Source organism: Anabrus simplex, chromosome 1, assembly GCF_040414725.1.
Source record: "Anabrus simplex isolate iqAnaSimp1 chromosome 1, ASM4041472v1, whole genome shotgun sequence".
Taxonomy (NCBI): Eukaryota; Metazoa; Arthropoda; class Insecta; order Orthoptera; family Tettigoniidae; genus Anabrus; species Anabrus simplex.
Window position 1 is genome coordinate 397,408,792 of NC_090265.1, and position 24,769 is coordinate 397,433,560.

The following is a 24,769-nucleotide window of genomic DNA, read 5'->3' on the forward strand; positions in this document are numbered from 1 at the left end:
GTGCGCATAAACCGGCTTCGGTGGTGGGGTCATGTGAGGCGAATGGAGGAGGATAGGTTACCTAGGAGAATAATGGACTCTGCTATGGAGGGTAAGAGAAGTAGAGGTAGACCAAGACGACGATGGTTAGACTCGGTTTCTAACGATTTAACGATAAGAGGTATAGAACTAAATGAGACCACAACACTAGTTGCAAATCCAGGATTGTGGCGACGTTTAGTAAATTCACAGAGGCTTGCAGACTGAACGCTGAAAGGCATAACAATCTATAATGATAATGTATGTATGTAGGATACATCTGACCTAAGAAACGGTGTCATACTGTATTACAGTATGTAATGTCCGATGGAAATTAGCAAGTAAAAAATGCGCCTCAACCCAGGATCGAACCCTCGACCTCCTGCATGCTAACCTAAAACTCTACCCACTGCACCAACTGTACAGCACCGCTACTAAGTGCTGACAGAGGTAGTTAGCCTACATGTGGTTACATATACTCTCAGGACGAATTTTTGTGAGAGTCATTCTTTTATTGCTGGCATGTGAGGAGTCGCGCTGCGACGCTCGAGTGCGCAAATTTCGCTTCACCATGTATATAAACCACACACAACCTACTTTTGAATTTCCACTATTATGTGTGCATGTATGCTTTCTTGGCAGTAAATATATGTGAATCCCTCCCGGTTGATGTATGTGGCAAGCCCTGTGACGATTGGGATAAGTAATTCAGACATGTACATAGTCGAAGTGACCTATAATTCCATGGAAATTACCCCATGTATAATAAAATATATCGATTGCCAAGAATTGTATTCAAGTTGACAGTTACCGAATTGTTCCTTTGTCAGTAACAAGTCTCTTGAAAAGCGAAATATTATTTTAAGCTGTACCTCCCCGTACAAGAATTGCTGCGATTTCGCAGCGGGCGACCCACAGAGAGGCCGTCGGACTAACCTTTATTCCCGGAATCGTCTCAACATGATAATACAAATTACATGTTTCATGATACATAACCTCTGATTGTAATTCGCTCCTCTCTTTTTAGGTTAAACAACGTTCTCGACAGTGCTTAAACACGGCCGGTTGAACATCGGGTTTAGACAGTGTCTAAGTGGTAAATAACGTCTCTGCAATGCGGCAGCCATACTTACCGTAATCGTCTAAACACCGTTTCTGCAATCGGCCCATAGTGTTTGGGTAGAACGCGTATATCGCTGAGAATAGTTAACTTACGATTATGTTTAATGTCTCAATTGACAGACGGAAGAGGAGGCTACCTGTTGCAAAAAATACAAATAATAATAAAATAAATAAAAAAATCTGAAACGTAGTTGGCATGAAGTAAATGAAGGTGCATCTACCTACATCAAGTATGACTTTGTTTGTTTGATCTTACTTTTACTTGTAATATTACTCCCGAACTCTTAAATTATGTCTTTTTTTTTCAAATCACATACCCATACGGCACAGAGTTATTACCCACAGTCCAAGTGTACCACGATCTATTGAATAACATTTATTATCCACATAATATTTGTCTTTTATTTCTAATACGCAAGTCTACGAAACCCTCTAAATCCTGCGGCCGTTACAATAGTGGCAGCCTACAGCTAGCTTTTTTCGCACCCTAGTATATTAGAATATTATACTCCCACCCCTTAGTTCTGGATCACATGAAACTGGGCAGAGTGCGTTCATTTATTACAATCCATTTTTTTTTTGTGTGTGCAAGGATTTGAATTTTCCTTATTATCGTTTTTTAATCTAGTACTACATTAAATTATACTTAAACCCAGTAGTGTTTATTGCCCCTTCTATTTTTTTCTCCTTTTGTCCTAGATGTTATACAGTGTTATATAATCTCGGACAAGCATGTATCCTACCCTTCATAGGTAAAGTTGGTGCTTTTTCTGATTTCTCTCATTTTCTTTTGGCATTTTGATATACTTCAAAAAGATATGCTGCTCTTCTCGCTGTAATCCACTCTTTAATAATTACCGAGCTCGATAGCTGCAGTCGTTTAAGTGCGGCCAGTATCCAGTATTCGGGAGATAGTGAGTTCGAACCCCACTGTCGGCAGCCCTGAAGATGGTTTTTCGTGGTTTCCCATTTTCACACCTTAAGGCCACGGACTCTTCCTTCACACTCCTAGCTCTTTCCTATCCCATCGTCGCCATAAGACCTATCTGTGTTGGTGCGACGTAAAGCAGCTTGCAAAAAATTTACAATTGTATGTGTATTCACTACCCATATATTTAACCCTACATACTCTCAGTAGACGAGCCTCTTCCATTGACTCTCCACACATTTAACAACGATTTTAGTCATTTTTCTCTCTTAAACCCTCGTTCTTATATATATGCCCATTCACCACCACACCATACCTCTTATGGCGAGGATGGGATAGGAAAGGGCTAGAGTGGAAAGGAAGTGACTGTGGCCTTAATCAGGGATCAACCCTAGCATTTGCCTGGTGTGAAAATGTGAAACAACAATCTTCAGGGCTGCCGACAGTGGGGTTCGAAACCACTATCTCCCGAATGCAAACGGACAGCTGTTGCATAGGCACTTGTTTGGGTTCTTATCTATTGTAAAGCCGATTGCACACAGTGGAGTAATGGGAGGTGAGTCCCTTGGGTTAGCGAAAGGTATGAAATCTCGGCGGTGGGGGTACGGGGACGTACAGATATCAATTCGCTGTAGCGACGCTCTAGACACTGGAGGGGATCTCCCGACTCGCAGTGTTTGTTGCCACATGCCAGCGAAGGTCAATCCCGATAGTAGTCTTTACTCGTGCGCTGCGAGTGTGTGGTGTCCGTCAGTGCTCGGTTCTCTGAGGTGTTATTTGCACCTGGATATTTCTGGCTGTCACAGTGTACGTACGTTTTTTTCTTTTTCTTTTCAGTTTGATGGAGGTTATTTTCATCTTTGGCTTTATGTGATACAGTACGGTACCTTTCTTGTGGGGTTATTTTTGAAACGTTGAACGTTATTCTTGAATTTAGTGTAATAGAAGTTGGTTAAGTTTGCAATTGCTTAGGGTGACCAGCATTTCAAACAAACGCACAGCAACTGTATTGTGAAAATGGACTACATAATATAAGTACAGGAAAGAGAAAAAAATAAGTGTAGGTTAAGTTGATACGAGCAGTACCTACCATACCTAAGTAGGAAGAAGACACTTGCAATTAATGTTACATACTCAGAGTTCCTTTTCGAAAGCCATGGACAAGTTATGCATTGAGTATACGGTACAGTACTGTAGATTGCCGGATTGCCGACGGCAATCTAGATTTTTTTTTTAAATCCGATTAATTCGGACAGTAAAAAGTTAGTCAAGTGAAATGCGAACTTAAGTTTATGCCATTTGCGTTTTCGTTATGTATCACAACGTAAACTACGGTATATTTCAGTAGACATTTAGCAATAATTAACACGAGCCAAATTCAGAAATACATTATGTACGGTAACAAAAGAAATAATGTATATAGGTTAACTATTAATAATAAGAAATAATGCAGTCTGGTTATGAAGGACTATGTTTAAGAAGAAAGTGATAGAAATGAGAAGTTTGGTGCTTTTAATGGAAACTTCAATATACGTTTTTCACTAAATCCCGTGAGGATCATTATGACTCAGGCGAGACAAAAAGTATGGCCCAGCAAGGGTTGTGAACCTGCGCTGTGGCTCGAATATTTTCATTTGAATTCTATTATTCTTGTATTTAACATTATTGTTAATCTATTAATGATTACAATTTAAGGTTTTCTCACTCTTTGTTAAATGCATTTTATATGACCGATAATCCTCGCCGAGCCATGCTCCACGTTTGTTCAGAGGTCAGAGGTTCGGGTTCTTCGAGATTTTTCCTTTGTCTGTCTTATTCTAATACCTGCAGGTACTTTTTCAATCACTCAATCAATACTGATCTGCATTTAGGGCAGTCGCCCAGGTGGCAGATTCTCTATCTGTTGTTTTCCTAGCCTTTTCTTAAATGATTTCAAGGAAATTGGAAATTTATTGAACATCTCCCTTGGTAAGTTATTCCAGTCCCTAACTCCCTTTCCTATAGATGAATATTTGCCCTAATTTGTCCTCTTGAATTCCAACTTTATCTTCATATTGCGATCTTTCCTACTTTTAAAGACGCCACTCAAACTTATTCATCTACTAATGTCATTCCATGCCATCTCTCCGCTGACAGCTCGGAACATACCACTTAGTCGAGCAGCTCTTCTTTCTCCCAGTTCTTCTCAGCCCAAACTTTGCAACATTTTTGTAATGCTATTCTTTTGTCGGAAATCACCCAGAACAAATCGATCTGCTTTTCTTTGGATTTTTTTTTCCAGTTCTTGAATCAGGTAATCCAGGTGAGAGTCCCATACACTGGAACCATACTCTTAGTTGGGGTCTTACCAGAGACTTATATGCCCTCTCCTTTACATCCTTACTACAACCCTTAAACTCCCTCATAACCATGTGCAGACATCTGTACCCTTTATATACAATTTCATTTATGTGATTACCCCAATGAAGATCTTTCCTTATATTAACACCTAGATACTTAGAATGATCCCCAAAAGGAACTTTCACCCCATCAACGCACTAATTAAAACTGAGAGGACTTTTCCTATTTGTGAAACTCACAACCTGACTTTTAACCCCGTTTATCAACATGCCATTGCCTGCTGTCCATCTCACAACATTATTGGTTTTTGTTTTAATGAGTGCAAAGATGTAATTTAGGTTTTGTTGTGAGCAGTTTATTTTGTGATGTTCTGTCAAGCCTTGAATGCTAAAAATGTAACATAGATTTTGTTTTCTTATGTGCCTCCTTATGATATGTGTCGTCTTATATGTGCAGGTGCAAAAGTTGGTCCAACTGTTGCGATGCCATCTTCTACGGTGCAGCTGACTAATTCAACTAGTGTTGGCAAGCCTGCAACTTCAATGAATACCTTGCCTCCTGGGAAGCGTGTTGTATCAGTGGAATCTGGAGGAAGGGCAGTAACGATTGGTGCATCTCCCTCTCCTTCAGAACCACTATGTAAGAAGTTGAAACTTGAACAGACTGAATCCAATCCTGGAAATATTTTCAGACTGCTGCGTTCTCCTAATAAAGTAAAACTACCCAGTACAGACAGTTCAGCGTGCCAGAACATTAACAAGCAAACTCTTAAGAATATCAATGACCTAATGGTATGTGATAATATCATCCAGCAACACAATGCTGCTATTGATATGGGTTCTGTGGACTTGATGAAAAGCTCCTCAAAGTTGGAACTGGAAGGTGTAGAGGCCATGGTAGTGGATCCCAGTGATATACTGCCAAATAATCACTTGAATAACAAACCCAAAGTGCCTTCTATCAACAAGAAGTTTGTTCTCCAATCAGCATATAAAGATTGGACAAACTGCCTTGTTCCTGACGAAGATGGAAATGTGTAAGTATTAAAATGAGAATTTGTTAACTTGTAGTGAGTGTGATGAAGCTTTCTGCTTCTTTGAAGATTAAGAGTACTGTATTCTTCTGCTTTGCAAATTAAGAGTATTGTACTCTACTGCTTCAATATGTTGTGATAGTCTTGATTAGATGTTGTGATAATCTTGGGTTAGCAGTCTCACGAGTTACTGCTTTGTAGGTTAGCTAAAAGTTAATAAAGAATACGAGATCCAATGATGAACAGTACGAGAGTCAAGATACATTTTGGTGCACTGGGTAAAACTTCAATATGGTCTCTAACTTAACATACACTATTTAGGAAGTTGAATCTTTTAAATCTTACTTTGTATGGCATGGAGTTGTTAATTGCCATTGCAGAGGGAGGACCTCCCCACCTGCCCTAAGAAGTAACTTTATTTTTATAGTAAAATATGACAAAACGGGCAACATTTTCCAAAGTAGCTGGTTGCACAAACACTGCTCTTGGCTGAAATCAATTCTGTATGGTATCACTTCCAGAATTCAACACAGATTTTATTACCAACTGGGAAACATTAAAAAGGCCCAAACAGTAAGACCAATGGTCTGCCACAAAACAGTGGCCCTGAGTTTTGTTAGGTCAATAGAGAAAGAGTGCTGGTATTTACATCAAGTGTTAGTAGCATTGTCTTGAGGAACTGAGGGTAGAAATAAAGAGTGGACTCCGCAAGTATTATTTCATAATATTGTGATATCGTGAGTGTCGGATGGGTAAGTGCCAGATATCCCAAACAAAGGATACCGATGAATGAGGGTGGTGAATGCCTCAAATAATGTCACACTAATAGTAATCATGCGCGACCAATATCAATCATATGGTGGCATCCTAGTAAACTTGGTTACCATCATATACGAGTTTTGTCTGTACATTGCTCAGAATTTTAAAAGAAGGGTATTTCTGTATCAGTCGTGTCCACAGTAACAGGGAAATGCACTTTTTTTACTTTTCCATAATCTGTCTGTCTGCCTTTGCTGACAAGATGTAGTGTTTACAGTGCACTATGTCTTCTGGTATGGGCTAGAGCAATTTTGTTACTTTCATTGATCTGTCTCAGCTTTATCCTTGGCTTTGACAAAATGAAAGTGACTGAGGTATGAGTGATGCTAGTAATGCCATTCCTTCTGCAGCCAGTCCCTGCTATGAATGGTGTGAAAATATTGCTCATAGGGTCGGTTGGTGCATGCATTTCAGTGGGCTTGGCAGACTGATATGCAATAGCAACTTCTGGCTTGGTGAGGAAAGCAACGGGAAACTACCTCACTCCTCATTTCCCTAGTACGCCTCTTCAGTGATGCCCAGGCCATCTATGACAGCTGATGGCGGAGCTGTTGAGGATCCAACCAGCCTTTGGGCTGAGGACTAAACATACACAATCTGTCTGTATGTAGGCCTACAAGCATCACAAGAAAATGGCTGTAGGGAATTGAATGAAAATCAGTATGTAAAGTCGGGAATGAGCCGCTACAGTCTAGGCTATAAATCATTTAATTCACAATGAGTGAAATGGTAGTTAAGGGGAATGTCTGAAATGTAATTCTCAAATATTTGTTATTAGTGGTCCTATCAATAAATATAGAATAGAATTAGATTAGATTAGAATATAGAATAGAATTTCCAATAATTTTTGTCTTGTGCATTTTTACCCTACCGGCTATGATAACACAGATATTCATGAATTTGTATTTTTGTTGCAAAGTCCATATCAACGCCGAGCCACGAGAAAATGGGTAAACAGAATTTAATGAAAAGCACTATATAGAGTCGGTGAATAAGAAACTACAGTCTAAGCTATAAACAGTTTTTTTCACCCTGGATAAAATGGTAGTTATAGAGTATACAATTTCTGATGATTTATGTTTTATTCAGTTTTACCGTACTGGCTATGACGAGTGGTATTTCAGTGTCGGAAGAAAACTAAATGTGAAGGCCTACAATATCGAAAGCTCGTATAAGCGAGTAACAATAACATTACATTGATCATGGTTTGTTGTGATGTTCTTTTTCTCTTATGCTTCCACTCGTCTCCGACAGATGGGATTACTGCTGCGTACCGAGTATAACAGCTTGCCTGAATGTTGGTGGGAAATAGAGGGGGAGTTATAACTTTTTTCTCTAGCATACCATTCCTCTGGTTCATAAATTTTCTGATGCTACTGGTACGTAACACACTGGTTCATCATAGTATTCCAGCTATTTGATCCCTACTCTGACTCGCTGATTGGATTAATCAGTGTGTACAATTAACAGAATAATAGCAGACGTACAGTTTTGGCCTATTCCAAATTATAGCACCACAGTTCACTAAATAATTCAATCCTGAAATGAGCCGTTTCTTAAGAAAACCTTCTTTCTTTACTTTTTATTATTAAATTCTACATTTATTATATTCCAAATCAACAGCCAAGATGGGGTTTATCCTCTGGGTTCGAGGAGAAATTTGCCTCCAAGTCAGATAGGTTTTCCACCCCGCCAGTGTAGTAAATTGAGATTTTCCAACTCATCGGGTATTTCTAGGAAACAGATGAGTAAAAGGGCTATAGTTTTTGCCCTGGGAATCTCCACTCTTTGCTCCCCCATAGGACATCACCAAAATACAACTCTAATTGTACATGTAAGGTTTGCGCATGACCATGTAAATACAGCATAATAACTCCAGCTAGACATGAGATTCTGATGGCACGACAGATAATCACCACTTAATAATACCTGAGACAGACAGGCGTCTCGTGCAATGGCAGTAATTTAACATAAATGAAGGGATATGAGAGGATTCCCTATGTCTACACATAGTAAGATCAAATACGGGATGGCTGGTTTATTGACATACTTTCTTGGCATTGTTGTGGAGGCGCAACATTACATTGTTAACCTGTCAGTGGTTGCTAGGATGCGAGTAACGCGAGTGGTCGCGCATTAAATAGTAATAAATCGCAAATGGTTATAACTGTATCTGGAAAAAACAATAGGGAACATGCATGATCCGGGGTTTTAATTAAAAATATGCTAATCTGATTCAAAATTTCATGCAGAATTCAAAAATGTGATCAGAATGTACAAATAATAACTCCAAACGTGATAAAAATCTACGAAAATGTCACGTCACGCAAGCACGCGATCTCATTGGTCTGACGTCATCGTACAGGTTGACTGAATTAGCAGACGAAGTAACACATAGTGTGCTGTGAGAAGCAGGATACACTTCGCGTATTTCTACTTTACGTTAGTGTCTAGTATGGTTAAATTCGAGGTCTATACATTGGATAATAATCTGAGTGGTATATTTTAGACTTAAAATGAATCCTGCGCAGACAGTGAGGCAGAAAACTTATAAATGGTGTAGAGTTCCGATGTGCAATAGCACATCGCATACCATACCAAACAAATTGTTTATAAATGTTCCAAAGACGCTAAAACTAGGGAGAAATGGATTTTGGCGAGCCGGAGAAATGCTGGTGATATATCGGAAAAGTCTACAGTTTATTTCTTTTTTTTTTTTGAAGATTTTAACGTAAGATGAATTTGTTTGAATTTTCAAATCACTTTTCCATGTCAGCTGTTCTAGTGGTAAAACTTTAAATTTTAATGTATGGTACTTTATTTAAATGCTTCAATTACATCTTGGAATATGAAAGTAAAAAACAGTGCATTAAATAATGCTGATTATTAAAGTATTCTCCAAACCTAACCTATGTTTTGGGTGATCCATGTCAAGATAATAAATCAAAGGGGTTGTGAACCATTTTGACAGTTCTAATTCTACCAATATATCTTGGCATGGGACAGTTATGTATGTCTTTATTGAAGAGCTTAATTGGTAAAGAAATTTAGGCTATATCTAAATACTCTATAATGTAACAAAGAATAGGCGTGTACATCATGAAAGGAAACAACGTGAATTTAACAAATATATAACTCTACACAAAACCAATGCTTGTCTGTTGGGGTCTTATAAGTTAACAATGCTCAATTATAATAATTATCATAATATTAATGAAATAAATAACATAATTGCACACAGGTGAAAACAGTGATGTAGGTGTTTAAAATATTATCCAACTTAGCCTAAGTTTTAGGTTATACAAGCAAAGTCAATAAACCGAAGGGTAAAAATACCGCGCGAGTTGGCCGTGCGGTTAGGAGCGCGCAGCTGTGAGCTCGCATCCAGGAGATAGTGGGTTTTGAACCCCACTGCCGGCAGCCCTGAAGATGGTTTTCCGTGGTTTCCCATTTTCACACCAGGCAAGTGCTGAGGCTGTACCTAAGGCCACGGCCGCTTTGTTCCCATTCCTAGGCCTTTCCTGTCCCATCGTCGCCATAAGACCTATATGTGACGGTGTGACGTAAAGCAAAAAAAAAATGTCACAGCACCCAAAGACATTCCTGTATTGAGCGACTAAAATGTCACCGGGACACTTTTCTTTCCTGATATGCTCAGCTTGTTAAAAGCCAAATGTAATTAATGTTATTGGCTTCACGCCCCGCTAACTACTTCTACGATTTTCGGAGACGCCGATGTGCAGGAATTTAGTCCTGCAGGAGTTCTTTTACGTGCCAGTAAATCTACCGACACGAGGCTGACGTATTTGAGCACCTTCAACTACCACCGGACTGAACCCGGATCGAACCTGCCAAGTTGGGGTCAGAAGGCCAGCACCTCAACAGTCTGAACCACTCAGCCCGACTTGTGAAAACTAGATGAAGTCATATTTATCTTTATCATGTTTAACTTTTTCCCTCCACAAAGATATTTAATTCTCTTTCATGGGCCCTGGAAGTGGCTAGGCCAGTTGTCCCAACCATAAATATATATATTTTTGGGAATGATAGATTATAGCCCTATAGTACTATGATCTTTCTTTCCTTCTTTCTTTCTTTCTTTCTGTCTTTCTTTCTTTCTTTCTTTCTTAATCAGCGTATCCTTCAGGGTTGGTTTTCTCTCGGACTCAGCGAGGGATTTCACCTCTACCACTTCAAGGGCAGTGTCCTGGAACGTGAGACTTTGAGTATGGGATGAAACTGGTGAGGAGGGCCATTACCTCGCCCAGGCGGCCTCACCTGTTATGCTCAACAGGGGCCTTGTTGGAGGATGGGAGGATCGGAAGGGATAGACAAGGAAGAGGGAAGGAAACGGCCGTGGCCTTAGGTGCCTGGAGGAGAAGTAGGAAAATACGAAAAACCACTTCGAAGATGGCTGAGGTGGGATTCGAAACCCTTCTACTCAGTTGACCTCCCGAGGCTGAGTAGACCCCGTTCCAGTCCTCGTACTATTTGTTTTCAACTTTCATGGCAGAGCCGGGAATCGAAACCGGGCCTCCGGGAGTGGCACACATTAACCACTACACCACAGAAGCGGACTAGTACTATAATGCTACCTATATGTTTATGTTAGTGCTGAAATCCGATTTCTTACTTTACTAATGCTGAAAGCCCGAAAATGTAATGTTGTTCTTTAATAGGGGAATCAGTCTAGAAGGAAATGTTGAAAGTGATGTGATATCTATCCACGTTCGTTGTTATCCTAATACTATGGGTTACAGTACATAATAGACATAATACATAATAGACGCCACTTACAAACTTGCTTGTTATCCGCGAATTTCTGCGGGCACAAAAGTCACATTTTTCAAGAATGATGACATCTACACATGGTAGATTGTCTGACTGTGCTGTTTCGAACCTTTCTTCTGTCATTTCGAAGTTATTCGCGATCGTGAATAATAAACAATCGGCTTTTAGCAACGGCTATGCACAACGGCTGATAGAGCTCCATGCGGTACTGGATCGTGACGTCACAGCGCGCCGCTTACGTCAGAGGCCGTTTCACTCGCCTTGCGGAAAGGCACTATTAAATATTTTTTTAATGGTAGAAAACAAGGCAACATACCGCAATGTAATACGTTTACGTACTATTTCATTGGTGTACTTTTCAAAAAAAATATTTTTGAAAATGATGCATGTTCCCAATTCCTAACTTTCTAAATTAGTGCATGCTACTTTCGCAATGCCCTTTACACAAAGAGGATGAGTTACTATATTTTCAGCACAAGTACGTGAGCGTGGATTTCTTCTTGGCGGGTGTCTGCCCCACTTTTTCACCTTATCTTTCCCTATATAAACATTATCACTAAACATGAAATTCTCATTTACCTCCAACATACAGTAGGTTGTTCGCCAGCTACAGATTGCCATCGAGGTACGGTTCCATCACAACGTTCTTCTGTCTCGGGACTGTTCAGTAACCGTTTTATGTTCACTTTCACAGTTCAAGTCGCTGTTCTTGCCCTCGAGTTGATCACTAGGAATTTCATCAAACCAAGCTAAAATGTCATGAAGCCATCGTCGTGCACTAATTACACAACATATTAATACAATAAGATGCCAGAACTGAAACATAATACAATAGCGAAACTATAACATAGCCTACACAGAAAATAGCGCCAACGTGACTGATCACGCGTGAAGCAAACTGCTCACCATTTTTGACAGTCGGTGTTAATTCCTCCCTCCCTGTCCCTTCTCAAGGATGCAGATGTGCGTTTCAGTGCATTCATCCTTCCCTCGAAACTGCAGTGCGAAGGTACTTCAGGGCTCAAGTTCTAGACTTCTTGCTGTATAAAAAAGCGGATGATTTTCAATGACCGCGAGCATTTTGCTCATGTAGCGACCAGTGGTGTGTTAATGCAATAAGAGGGGGTTGGTGATAACGGCCATATACTGATCTCTAACGATGACAGTAACGTCCGTTAAATCTTGAATTCAGTTCACAAATAATTATAATTGAAGTTAGTCCATGTGAAGAATTTAAAATAAGTCTTTTCATTCACATTAAATTAATGAATGATAACAAGATTTAAAATGTAATACTTGAAAATCTTACAGGAAAATGACTTGAAATACCATTTGAAAATCATGGCTTGAAAAATATGAATTTGAAAATATGATTTGAAAATTGGCTTAAAATACACTGACTGACAGAGCAAATGCAACACCAAGGAGTGGTTCGAAAGGGATGAAAGTTGGGGAAAAAACAGAGATGGCACGGACGAATAATTGATGTTTATTTCAAACCGATATGCAGGTTACACAATGCGCACGGCATCGACTCAGCAGGATGTAGGACCACCGCGAGCGGCGATGCACGCAGAAACACGTCGAGGTACAGAGTCAATAAGAGTGTGGATGGTGTCCTGAGGGATGGTTCTCCATTCTCTGTCAACCATTTGCCACAGTTGGTCGTCCGTACGAGGCTGGGGCAGAGTTTGCAAACGGCGTCCAATGAGATCCCACACGTGTTCGATTGGTGAGAGATCCGGAGAGTACGCTGGCCACGGAAGCATCTGTACACCTCGTAGAGCCTGTTGGGAGATGCGAGCAGTGTGTGGGCGGGCATTATCCTGCTGAAACAGAGCATTGGGCAGCCCCTGAAGGTACGGGAGTGCCACCGGCCGCAGCACATGCTGCACGTAGCGGTGGGCATTTAACGTGCCTTGAATACGCACTAGAGGTGACGTGGAATCATACGCAATAGCGCCCCAAACCATGATGCCGCGTTGTCTAGCGGTAGGGCGCTCCACAGTTACTGCCGGATTTGACCTTTATCCACGCCGACGCCACACTCGTCTGCGGTGATTATCACTGACAGAACAGAAGCGTGACTCATCGGAGAACACGACGTTCCGCCATTCCCTCATCCAAGTCGCTCTAGCCTGGCACCATGCCAGGCGTGCACGTCTATGCTGTGGAGTCAATGGTAGTCTTCTGAGCGGACGCCGGGAGTGCAGGCCTCCTTCAACCAATCGACGGGAAATTGTTCTGGTCGATATTGGAACAGCCAGGGTGTCTTGCACATGCTGAAGAATGGCGGTTGACGTGGCGTGCGGGGCTGCCACCGCTTGGCAGCGGATGCGCCGATCCTCGCGTGCTGACGTCACTCGGGCTGCGCCTGGACCCCTCGCACGTGCCACATGTCCCTGCGCCAACCATCTTCGCCACAGGCGCTGCACCGTGGACACATCCCTATGGGTATCGGCTGCGATTTGACAAAGCGACCAACCTGCCCTTCTCAGCCCGATCACTATACCCCTCGTAAAGTCGTCTGTCTGCTGGAAATGCCTCCGTTGACGGCGGCCTGGCATTCTTAGCTATACACGTGTCCTGTGGCACACGACAACACGTTCTACAATGACTGTCGGCTGAGAAATCACGGTACGAAGTGGGCCATTCGCCAGCGCCGTGTCCCATTTATCGTTCGCTACGTGCGCAGCACAGCGGCGCATTTCACATCATGAGCATACCTCAGTGATGTCAGTCTACCCTGCAATTGGCATAAAGTTCTGACCACTCCGCATAAAGTTCTGACCACTCCTTCTTGGTGTTGCATTTGCTCTGTCAGTCAGTGTGACTTATGACTTCCCTCGCCCACGGTTCTAAAGCAAAATCCTCGCATCACTATCAGCATTCGCTTTCAGTTTGTTGCCAGTTAAACAAATATATACCAATTAATATTACATCAATGGCAGTAACATCCATGTATTCTTTTTAATATGAAAAAAGATTTTCCCTCTACCAAATCACGTAGTTCAAAGTAAATATCGATATCATGAAATTTTAATGACTCATTTTGAAGATATGACATGCAAATATGACATCTCAAAGTAATAAATGAATTATACACCAACATGCTAGCAGAAATAACAATAAAGTGGCATAGACTCATTCCCTAGAATGGATAGAATAAATTCCCAAAATACACTTCAGTTGCATAGCCATTATGATCTACAGTTCCGGATCACTTCATTGTGAATAGCTGTAATAAATCATCATGCACATGCACAATACTACGATCATGACGCTGGTCACAGGATCTGGTCAGGTTTCTGTAGAATGTTCCTAAAAGAAATATAATGAGAGCAGAACTTGATTCACAACTAAGTATTTTTTATTTTCCACCTTGTCGATACACTAAATTGCTTAAGGCAACGTATTGGTTAAAAGTGGTACATGTTTCATATATTATAAACATCTTCAGTCACATAACAATGTTTAGATGAAAAATTCATATAATGACAAAGTATCAGTGCTTTAGAGGAAGTAGAATTTTTATATGTGAAGTTTCTATACCCAACATAATTCTTTTCTATCTCTATAAAGCATAGATTCAAAATAAATAAATAAATAAATGAATTAGATCATAACACAAATCACGTAGGTATCACAGTCTTCGCTCTTCCTGTAATGAAATTCCTGTACTACTTTACCATAATTCTGTTGCACTACGCTGCAGTAAAATTCCTACTCTACACTGCAATCCAGGTACAAAATCTAGTAATTCTACGACGTATAATTATTATCTTGAAGATCCTAATTTACTCTGACCAGTGTAACATTATTGAAATTAAATATATTGACTGAACTGAGGTACAGTTAAATTATTCAAAGTCTTTCATTGCATTTGGTTATTAAATGAAGATTATCATCCCTAAATAATTTGATTTCACTCGACGACACAATATCAATTTTATATTTCTAAATATTCTACATGTTCTGCTCACTTACTATATTAAATGTAATGTACAAAGTTCAACAAGTACACGAGCGTGGATTTCTTCTTGGCGGGTGTCTGCCCCACTTTTTCACCTTATGTTTCCCTATATAAACATTGTCACTAAACATGAAATTCTTATTTACCTCCAACATACAGTAGGTTGTTCGCCAGCTACAGATTGAAAGAAAATAACTGATTATTAAATAATGAGGCAAGGACTCAGCTTTCGATGAACCGGCCACCACCGGTGTCTGGTGTCATTTTGTAATCCATCCTGGGCGGTGTTCTTATGCTTCACTTTTCATTCTATCTTGATGACGCACACAAATTAAGAACACTTTCACTTCTATCGCACACTGAAAAATAACATCACTCATTGTTATGCATAGGTCAAGCACAAATAAATTAAATATCAGTTATAAACACACAGTACACGCTAAAGAAACCATCTCAAATGCAGTATTAACAGAGAATCACAGTTAATAGTTCTCTCTCCGATATTAGAATTATTGTTGTACGGCAGTTCGCGACTCGTTCCGTCTTCACGGCGACAATACGCGCATGTATAACATGGCGGTTATGAGTGCAGATATGCCAGTCCTCGGCGTTTTCAACTAGTGTCAATCCCATTCAAATCAAGAGTTGGCAGTGACAACAACTGGCTGTACAATGTCGCCGCATTTATACAACTCCGGTCATGTCAGATCTTGAATCTTGAGTTTCTATACATAGCTTCTTAAATATAAATGTGGCAATATCATATTAAATTATGGTGTGAATTATAATGTATTTTCTACACTCATAAATTCTGTTATCACATATTACATTTAAATAAAATTGTCATATTGACAGGTTGGCATTGTGTCGCATTCCAAAGATATTATTGCTATGACTTATGTTCTCCATGAATCAAAGATTGTTTATTCCAAACCCATGTGAGGAAAATGTCACAGTATGTCAGTTTCAGTGCTGCTATTCTTATCCATAAATGATTCTGGAGGAGAGATGTGTTCATTACGCCTGCCAAGGTCCAACCCACGTGCCCCTAGAAGTATATTTACTTTTATAACCTAAAGTATTGGTCCAGGCCATTATCCATTGCTTCTGCCAAGAATCACGAGCATTGGCCGACGTTACCAACCCCCGCAAAAGAAGACTGAAGAGGCCTGCGAAGTTTGAAAGTGTCATGGCATTGGACAGTAACCTTACACTTTCTCAATTCCTCCTTTAATCTCGGGACTTACAGCAAGAAATAAAGGTCATTTATTAGCTTTAATGTATTTTTGCATATCCAGGCCAATCTCTGCCATGAGAACAGAGGGGCCACACTCCCTTCGAGAGGCTCTTTTCTTTTAAATCTAAGAATTTCATTTTTGTCAGTATTGAACTGAGAATGGAAGATAGGAAACTTAAAAGGGTCCACCTTTTCAATACAAATAAATGTTATAGTTTATTTACAACATATATTTACACTTGGAACTAGTTTCGACACTGTTTGGCGTCATCTTCAGCCAAAATGTGGGAAATAGGCATAGCATGTAGACATTTATATTATACAAGGTGTTACATCAGTGTGAATAAAAGAGAGAATATGAAGGCGTGAAGTACAATGTCAGTTTCAGAATGGTCATGAAGGGCGAGTCAAAATTGTATAAACATGAGATAACATAAACACATAAACAAAAAACATATATACATATAAACTGTAACAAAACCATGCGGAAGTACGAGATGATTGGCATTTGAGATTCAAATTATTTCAGACACTCTTCCATTGAATGTTGCCTGCCGCGAGTGTAGATTTCAATAAACACAATCGTCTCAAAAATGCACATAACATTTTAAACATTCTTTAACTGCAAATTTCACCTTGTACTACGGAAATTTGAATATGTTATTTGTATTTGAAAGTATTATTTAACGAGTCCTAACTCGTATGAATTATAGCTTTTGTTTCATCCTTCATGGACTGTTTCGAAATGGCATTACTGAATATCTACAATTCAAACCTTCACTGCCAAGTTCATCTGGCACCATGAGTTCAGATGTCACGTGCAGTTCTAAGATGCTGTTAAATCCTCACGCGCATTTGAACTACACTCGCACCATTGGCATTCAACGAATGATTGAACGCAGACCTTTTATGCCAAATCCATCAAGAACCTACATTTCCGAGTGTGTTACATGTGTTTTTTGCATTTATCGAGTCCAAACTCATGCTTGTGCAATTTCTGTCTCACCCTTCACAGTTGTTTTTTTTGAATTGACGCTTATTGAATAAGTGATTTCAATCCCTAACTGCCAAATTTTATCTCAACCCAAATATTTTTAAAATGTTACGTGCATTTTTGAGACGATTGTGTTTATTGAAATCTACATTCGTGGCAGGCAACATTCAATGGAAGAGTGTCTGAAATAATTTGAATCTCCAATGCCAATCATCTCGTACTTCCGCATGGTTTTGTTACAGTTTATATGTATATATGTTTTTTGTTTATGTGTTTGTTATCTCATGTTTATACAATTTTGACTCGCCCTTCATGACCATTTTGAAACTGACATTGTACTTCACGTCTTCATATTCTCTCTTTTAATCACACTGATGTAACACCTTGTATAATATGTCTACATGCTATGCCTATTTCCCACATTTTGGCTGAAGATGACGCCAAACAGCGTCGAAACTAGTTCCAAGTGTAAATATATGTTGTAAATAAAGTATAACATTTATTTGTATTGAAAAGGTGGACCCTTTTAAGTTTCCTATCTTCCAGGCTCTTTTCTATCACCGCGCCGCATACTGTCTGCATGGCAAGAAAAAGGTAATTTAGTAGTTGTAACCTGTCTTTGCACATCCAGGCCAATCTCTGTCATGAGAAGAGTGGCCCGTTCAAGGTTACTATACCATAATATCTCATTTCACTTGTTATTCTTTAAAATAACATTTTCTTAGGATTTCGCCAAAAGTGATCTTTGCTCCAATACGGCTGATGATGACCCCTAGATGGGTCGAAACTAGTACCGTGTAATTTATAATTTTGTGAATATATTTTAGTATTGAAAAGGTGGAAACGTTTACGTAGTTATTATTATTACTTATATATACTATCCGCATGGCGAGAAAAAGAAAGTATAACCTTATCAAGCCAACAACTAAGAGTTTGCAGCAGTGCTATTCTACTCGCCTCTACTTAACCTCGGCACTACTAGTGGAAACGTAAGTATTAAACAATGGACCGTCGCTTTGCGTGCGCCACATAGTGTTGCCTTGTGTTACTATCATTGCGGAGTGCACTCTGTAGCTTTACCAAACTGAGTAAGGTGCTAACAGTGACAGAGCGTCATTCTCTTTGCCTGCTGCGGTGCTTTCTTGTGGTGCTAGCCTAGGGACTATACTGACAGTTTACAATATTGTTCGTCTCCGTTGCATATAGCCCACACGTCTTCTATGGGATTGATGTCAGGGGTAGTTCCCTGGCCACTTAAACACACTAATATTATCACTGAAGAATTTCTTCATTTCCTTTGAAGTGTTAAAAGGAACTAAGTCTTGCTGAAAAATTCTGCTGCCATCTGGAACCTTTTCTACAGTTAACGCAGAACTCCAATATTTTGATGTACTGGTCACTTTTCACCATGCTATTGGCTAAGATACCCAGATTTTGATGCAAGACATACCTAAAAACAATTTCATGATTCGTTTTACACGGTTTGTTGATGTAGGAGAGCGTATATTAAGCAATGCAACTAGTGTTTCTTCCATCGATAAACCTGGATACAAATTATTATGGTGTTGGTATTACTCATTTTCCTAATTCATATAATTGAGGTGGAAGGGTAGGTGGTGGTGGTATTGTTGTTGGTTCATCAATCCATAGACTGGTTTGATGCAGCTGTCCATGCAGAGCTATCCTGTGCTAACCGTTATATTTCTGTGTAATACTCCATCCTACATCTACTCTAATCTGTTTGTCACATTGATACCTTGGTTTACCACTGCAGTTGTTACTGCCTACACTTCCTTCAAAACTAACTGAACATACATTTTCTTGGATCAACATTTTAATAATAATAATAATAATAATAATAATAATAATTTGAATGATGTCCCTGAGAACAACAGCCCATTAATTGAACAAGTCCTCAATTTACTCACTAATCTTAATATAAATCATAACAATTTCACAAAAATCTTCAATTATAAACCTTTAAATACCCCTCCAGTCATTATAACAGATTCCACCTTACCCCCTACCCATAATACAACTCCGCCGCTAGCTTCCAGCGCTCTCATTGTTGCGCCTACCCCTCCCGTCCCAACTTTCTCTCTGCCTAGGCAAGCACACAGATACAACACACGCAGCAACGGGCATAAATTTAACAGACCCCCTTGAACGGCTAATGTCTCCGCTCAACGCTCATCCAACATAAGAAGTAAGCGATCTTAGTCTCCTATTTGAACACCCTATTTTCAAGGCCCGAGTACATCGTTTTCCTCTTTCCATTTTCAGATTTCAGTTCACGCACTTGGCATCTTATTTTTTCCCGTTTTGGTCTTGAACTCCCAGCAAAAATGAAGCGGCTTCAGGCTTGATCAATCCTGTTTGAAGTGTTAGTACTCCACGTCTGCTACAATATACGATTTCTCTTGCCCGTTCTCACGTATCTATACAAGAGTGGGATTTAATTATTTCTTCACTTAAAAGAATATAACCATCATGTTTTGTTATATATGAACATTCTTATTAACTGACTGGCAGCCATGAGTTTGATTATTACACTGCCAGCTCTGTGTTGTACCTTATGTTTTTAACCTCTGGCAACACGATTACGTGTTTTTTCTAACTCAGCCATGACGAACACTCTTATATATTTTCACTCTTGTTTTTATGTTTGAACGTTCTGATTGACTGACTGGTAACAATGATGTCCTAATGATTTTAATTATTTCACTACCAGCTCTGTATTGTACTTTCTGTTCTTATCTTCTGTCTCAACTCGATTGTGTTTTTTCTCTTAGCCATGTTGTAACATTCTGTTTTTTCACACTACTTTTAAGCCTATTTTCATTTTCTAAATATAAATGTTGATTCTTAGGGTGCCATATATGTTAAGAACACTAGGTTCAAGGCCCTGACCTAACTTTAGGCTAAGATTTATTTTCGGCTGATGATGCTTACGACTGTTAAGCGAAACATGTCCCATCTTACAACGCCTGTTGTAATGTTTATTTCCTAAATATAAGGAAAGATAAGTATTGGAAAGGTGGTGTTAACTATTATTCTTGTTTTAATGTTCATATCTGATGTCCAATACAGTCTACAATGAGATTTATTACTTGTAACTGAACTAGTCCTGAATGTCTTGAGATGTGTCCCATCATTCTGTCTCTTCTTCTGGTCAAATTTCACCAGATCATTCTTCTCTCGCCACTTCGAGGCAGTATCTCTTTGTGATTTGATCTACCCATCTCACCTCAACATTTTTTGTAACACCACATTTCAAAAGCTTCTATTCTCTTTCTTTCCGAGAGAGTTATCACCAATGTTTCATTTCCATGCAGTGCCATGCTCCAGAAGAAAGTCTTCAAAAATGCCTAATTCCTATATCAAGGTTCGAAGTGAGCAAAACTTTTTTCCTTAAGCAAGGTCTTCCTTGCTTGTGCTAATCTGAATTTTATATTCGCCTCACTTCTGCCATAATTCGTTATTCTACTACCCAAGTAACAATATTAATCTACTTTAAGAATTCACTCACCTGACTTCATTCGACTGCATTCCATTACTTTTGTTTTGGATTTATTTTATTTTTATCTTGTATTCCCTCCCCAAGATTGTGTCCATACCATTCAGCAATTTCTCCAGATCTGCAGATTCAGATAATTCCATCGGCAAATCTCAGAATGTTGATTTCCTCTCCTTGGATAGTGATTCCTTTTCCAAATTCCTATTTGACTTCCTTTATTGCCTGTTCTGTGTAAACGGAAAGGAGAGTAGACAAACTGTAGGTAGCCTTGCCTCACTCCTTTCTGGATTTCTGCTTTTTCATAGCTTGTTATTCTTATCACTGCAGACTGATTTTTTTAAAATATATTTTTTTTATACAGATTGTAGATAATTCTTTGTTCTCAGTATCTGATCACCTTCAGAATCTCAAATAGCCTGGGCCAATCAGCATTTGAATGCCTTTTGTAGATCTATGAATGCCATGTGTGTAGGATTATCTTTTTTAATTCAGTCCTCCAAGATCAGACGTAAAGTCAGTATTGCTTCGCGTGTTCCTACATTTCTTCTGAAGCAAAACTCCCAATTCAGTTTCAACTTGTCTTTTCATTCTCCTGTAAATAATGTGTGTTAAAATTTTGCAAGCGTGAGATACTAAATTAATGGTGTTGTGGTTTTCACACTTGTCAGCACATGATTTCTTGGGAATAGGCATAACAATATTTTGTCTAAAATCGGATGGTACTTCTGTATCATACATCTTGCACACTGAATGGAATAACCTCCCCATGCTGGTTGCTGCTACGGTGGTTGGTAATTTTGAGGGTATGTCATCAATTCTGGGTGCCTTGTTCCTCTTCAGGTCTCTCAAATCTCTGTCCAATTCTTACCTCAAAATTGGGTCTCCCAATTTCATCGGCTTCAACAGCTGCTTCTTGTTCCAGAAACTTGTCATCTACTTCGTCACCTACTTCTTTCCCTTGATACAATTGTTTAATATTTTCCTGCCATCTTTCTGCCTTGTCATTTTTCCCCAATTAGTTTCCCATCTGAGTTTTTAATATTCACACACCTTGTTTTCCCTTCTTGAAAGGTTTCCTTGATATGCTGTATGCAGCATCTCGCTTTCCTAGGACCAAACAACCTTCAACATCATTGCACTTTTCTTTCAGCCATTCTTCCTTAGATGTTGTGCACTTTCTATCTACTTCATTTTTTAATCGCCTATGTTCTTTTCTGCCCTCATTTTTTGCATTCTTGTACTTTCATAGTTTGTTAATCAAGTCTAATATCTCCTTGATTCTTAGTTGATCTTTCCTTTTTTTTTTTTCTTTTTTTTCTTTTCTTTTTCTTTCCTTTCTTCTTCTAACCTTTCTTCATCAGCCGTACAGACTTCACTCTTCACACTGTCCATTCTTCCTTTGTGTTTCCTGCAGCCTTTTCATTTAGTCCTTTTGTAACATGTTCTTTGAAAAATTACTTCACACTCATCTTTCAACTTACCTAGATCCCATCTTCTTGCATTCCTTCTTCATTTTCTTCAACTTCAGATGTCATTTCATGATGACCACGTTGTGGTCAGTTGACGTCTGCTCCTGGAAATGTGGTTGCAATCCAACACCTGGTTTCTGAATCTCTGTCTAATAATAATGAAGTCTTTTTGATACTGTCCAGTATCTCCAGGTCTTTTCCATGTATACAGCAGTCGATTGTGGTGTTTGAACCAAGTATTAAAAGGACTAAATTATTGGTGCAAAATTCAACAAACAGACTTCCTCTTCCATTCCTTCGTCCCAATCCAAATTTTCGTACGGCGTTACCATCTCTTCCTTAGCTTACAACTGTATTCCAGTCTCCCATCACATATTGGTGATAATATAGCTATAGTATGTGCAATACTTTTGATAAAATTTGAGCTGCATGGAAACGTGTGTTGCCAAAGCTGTAACTTGACTGACACTGCAGAGGGGGTGGGGGTGATGAGACTGTGTGAGTTAGGAAAATAGAACAGGTAGTGCTAGTGAAATGTTTTCCAGTGGCAGTCAGAGAATTTCTTTATCCTACTGTCATATGAAAGTAAACATCTCATAGAATTTATTAGCAAAATAACTAAATTAGATATTATGCTAAAATGCCAGAGTATCTTGTTAAACTGTCTTCATCCACACATTGCATTGGTAATATGTGAATATGTCTCCCAACATTTTAATGTTGTATTGTTTTGCTATGGTAAACTGTTTGCCTTGGTCTAATGGCTAGTGTAGTTTGTTAGATAGTTGACTTTACCCAGAATTTTTCATTGTTCTTTCAAATTAAGTTGTAGCTTGCTCTGTTAACTTTTGTATAGGAGAGTTGAACTAGCTTATAGGATCAGTTCAGACAGTAAAACTCACTTCACTGAAAGAATACTGCTTTAGAATGATAACTCTGAGGAAAGTTCTTCTCTCTTTTCAATTTCCATTCTAGAACATGTGAATGAATACTTAAGTTTTTGAAACATTGAACCAGAAACTACATTGAAAATAGAGTATGGGGCCATCATATCACTTAAAAATACATTGCTCCTACTTACTTACCCTCTGCTCACCTGCTTCATAGGTCAAGCAAAAGATCAAAATTTAGTTTTATTTTAGCCTTTTTAAGCTCACCGGACAAAAAGTTAGTCGACCTGCTGCGCACGCACAGATGCAGCAAAGTAGTCCCGTGCTCAACTGGCATGCATGCTGCCTCTACATGAACCTCAAGCAGTAGTGATCAGTGAGTCATTGATGTTTTAAGCGGATAGTGTACATGGGTAGATGTAAGGATGTGAGAGAGGTGTAAAAAGGAGTGATCATGTTTGGCCGTGCCTATGGCCATATGAGTGTGAAGTTGCTGGATTTGTTGGTGTTTCACAGCGGAGTGTTCAATGTGTCTACAAGCAGTTGTGTACTACATGTGACCACAAAACATGTCAATTATGGTCAGAAAAATATCCTGACGGAGAGGGACTGGAGACACACCGCACAGCTTGTGAATCAAAATAGCTTCCAAACCCGACAGGAATTGCTGTAGTCAGTGAATGAAGGTCCATCCCAACCTGTTACTGAGAGAACATTGCGGCGGGGGACTACGTGCAATGAACGGTTGGAGTCGGGTCACCTCGCAAGAGGCTATTGCTCACACGCACATAAAGCTGCACGTCTTCAGTAGGTTAGAAATCATCGAACGTGGACAGTAGCTGAATTGCGGAGCATAACGTGGTCTGACGAATCACGTTTTTGCCTGTATTCCAATGATGCACATCATCGATTGCACCGAAGGCCAAATGAAGCATTTTGTCCTGGATGTGTGCAAGGTCAGGTTTAAGCCAGAGGTGGGTCTGTGATGTTTTAGGGGTATTTTTCATATCATGGATTGACTGGGGTGACCGCTAACATGAACTAGCATGTTTATTTAAACATTCTGTGCATGCCTTTTAGTCCACACCTGCATGATGAGTATGCTATTGATATCCCAGTTTTTCAAGATGACAACAGCAAATTTCATCGGGCTGGACGCATATGTTATTGGTTACTATGTTACACTCCTCCATCCTATTACATCTCAGTTGGCCTGCAAAATCACCTGCCTTGAACCCTGTTGAAAATCTGTAGGACATATTAGAACAGTTGGTAAAATGCCAACATCAGCATCCCTGCAATTTGGTATAATTGCGCGATCAAATCCTCAGTGAGTGGCTTAACCTGGATGCGACGTACCTGCACAACCTTGTGGACTTGCTTCCTAACTGAATCCAGGCGGTTATCAAGTCCAGAGGCTGAGTTTCATGGTATAAAATGATGCTTGTAATGATTTCTCCAGGGGCGGCTAATTTTTTGTCCGGTAAACTAATATGGATGATTTTTCCTTCACGGCAGCGATCCACATGTAATAGCCATATGGTTCTAACTGTTAATTGCGGTGAATGGGAGTCTTGAGACAGCTGTAGTTATTATTTGAGGAATAATAATAATAATAATAATAATAAACAGTAAAAA

At 39.4% G+C, this 24,769-nt stretch overlaps 1 protein-coding gene across 4 annotated transcripts in view; it reads left to right on the forward strand.

Annotated features, from left to right (window-relative positions):
* LOC136856840 (uncharacterized) overlaps positions 1-24,769 on the forward strand; it is a 176,628-nt gene that overhangs the window by 116,383 nt on the left and 35,476 nt on the right. For all 4 annotated transcript variants that reach the window (XM_067135011.2, XM_067135013.2, XM_067135012.2 and 1 more), the window contains exon 3: positions 4,865-5,444. In XM_067135011.2, coding sequence (XP_066991112.2) covers positions 4,865-5,444 — 580 coding nt within the window. The remainder of the gene's footprint in view (positions 1-4,864; positions 5,445-24,769) is intronic.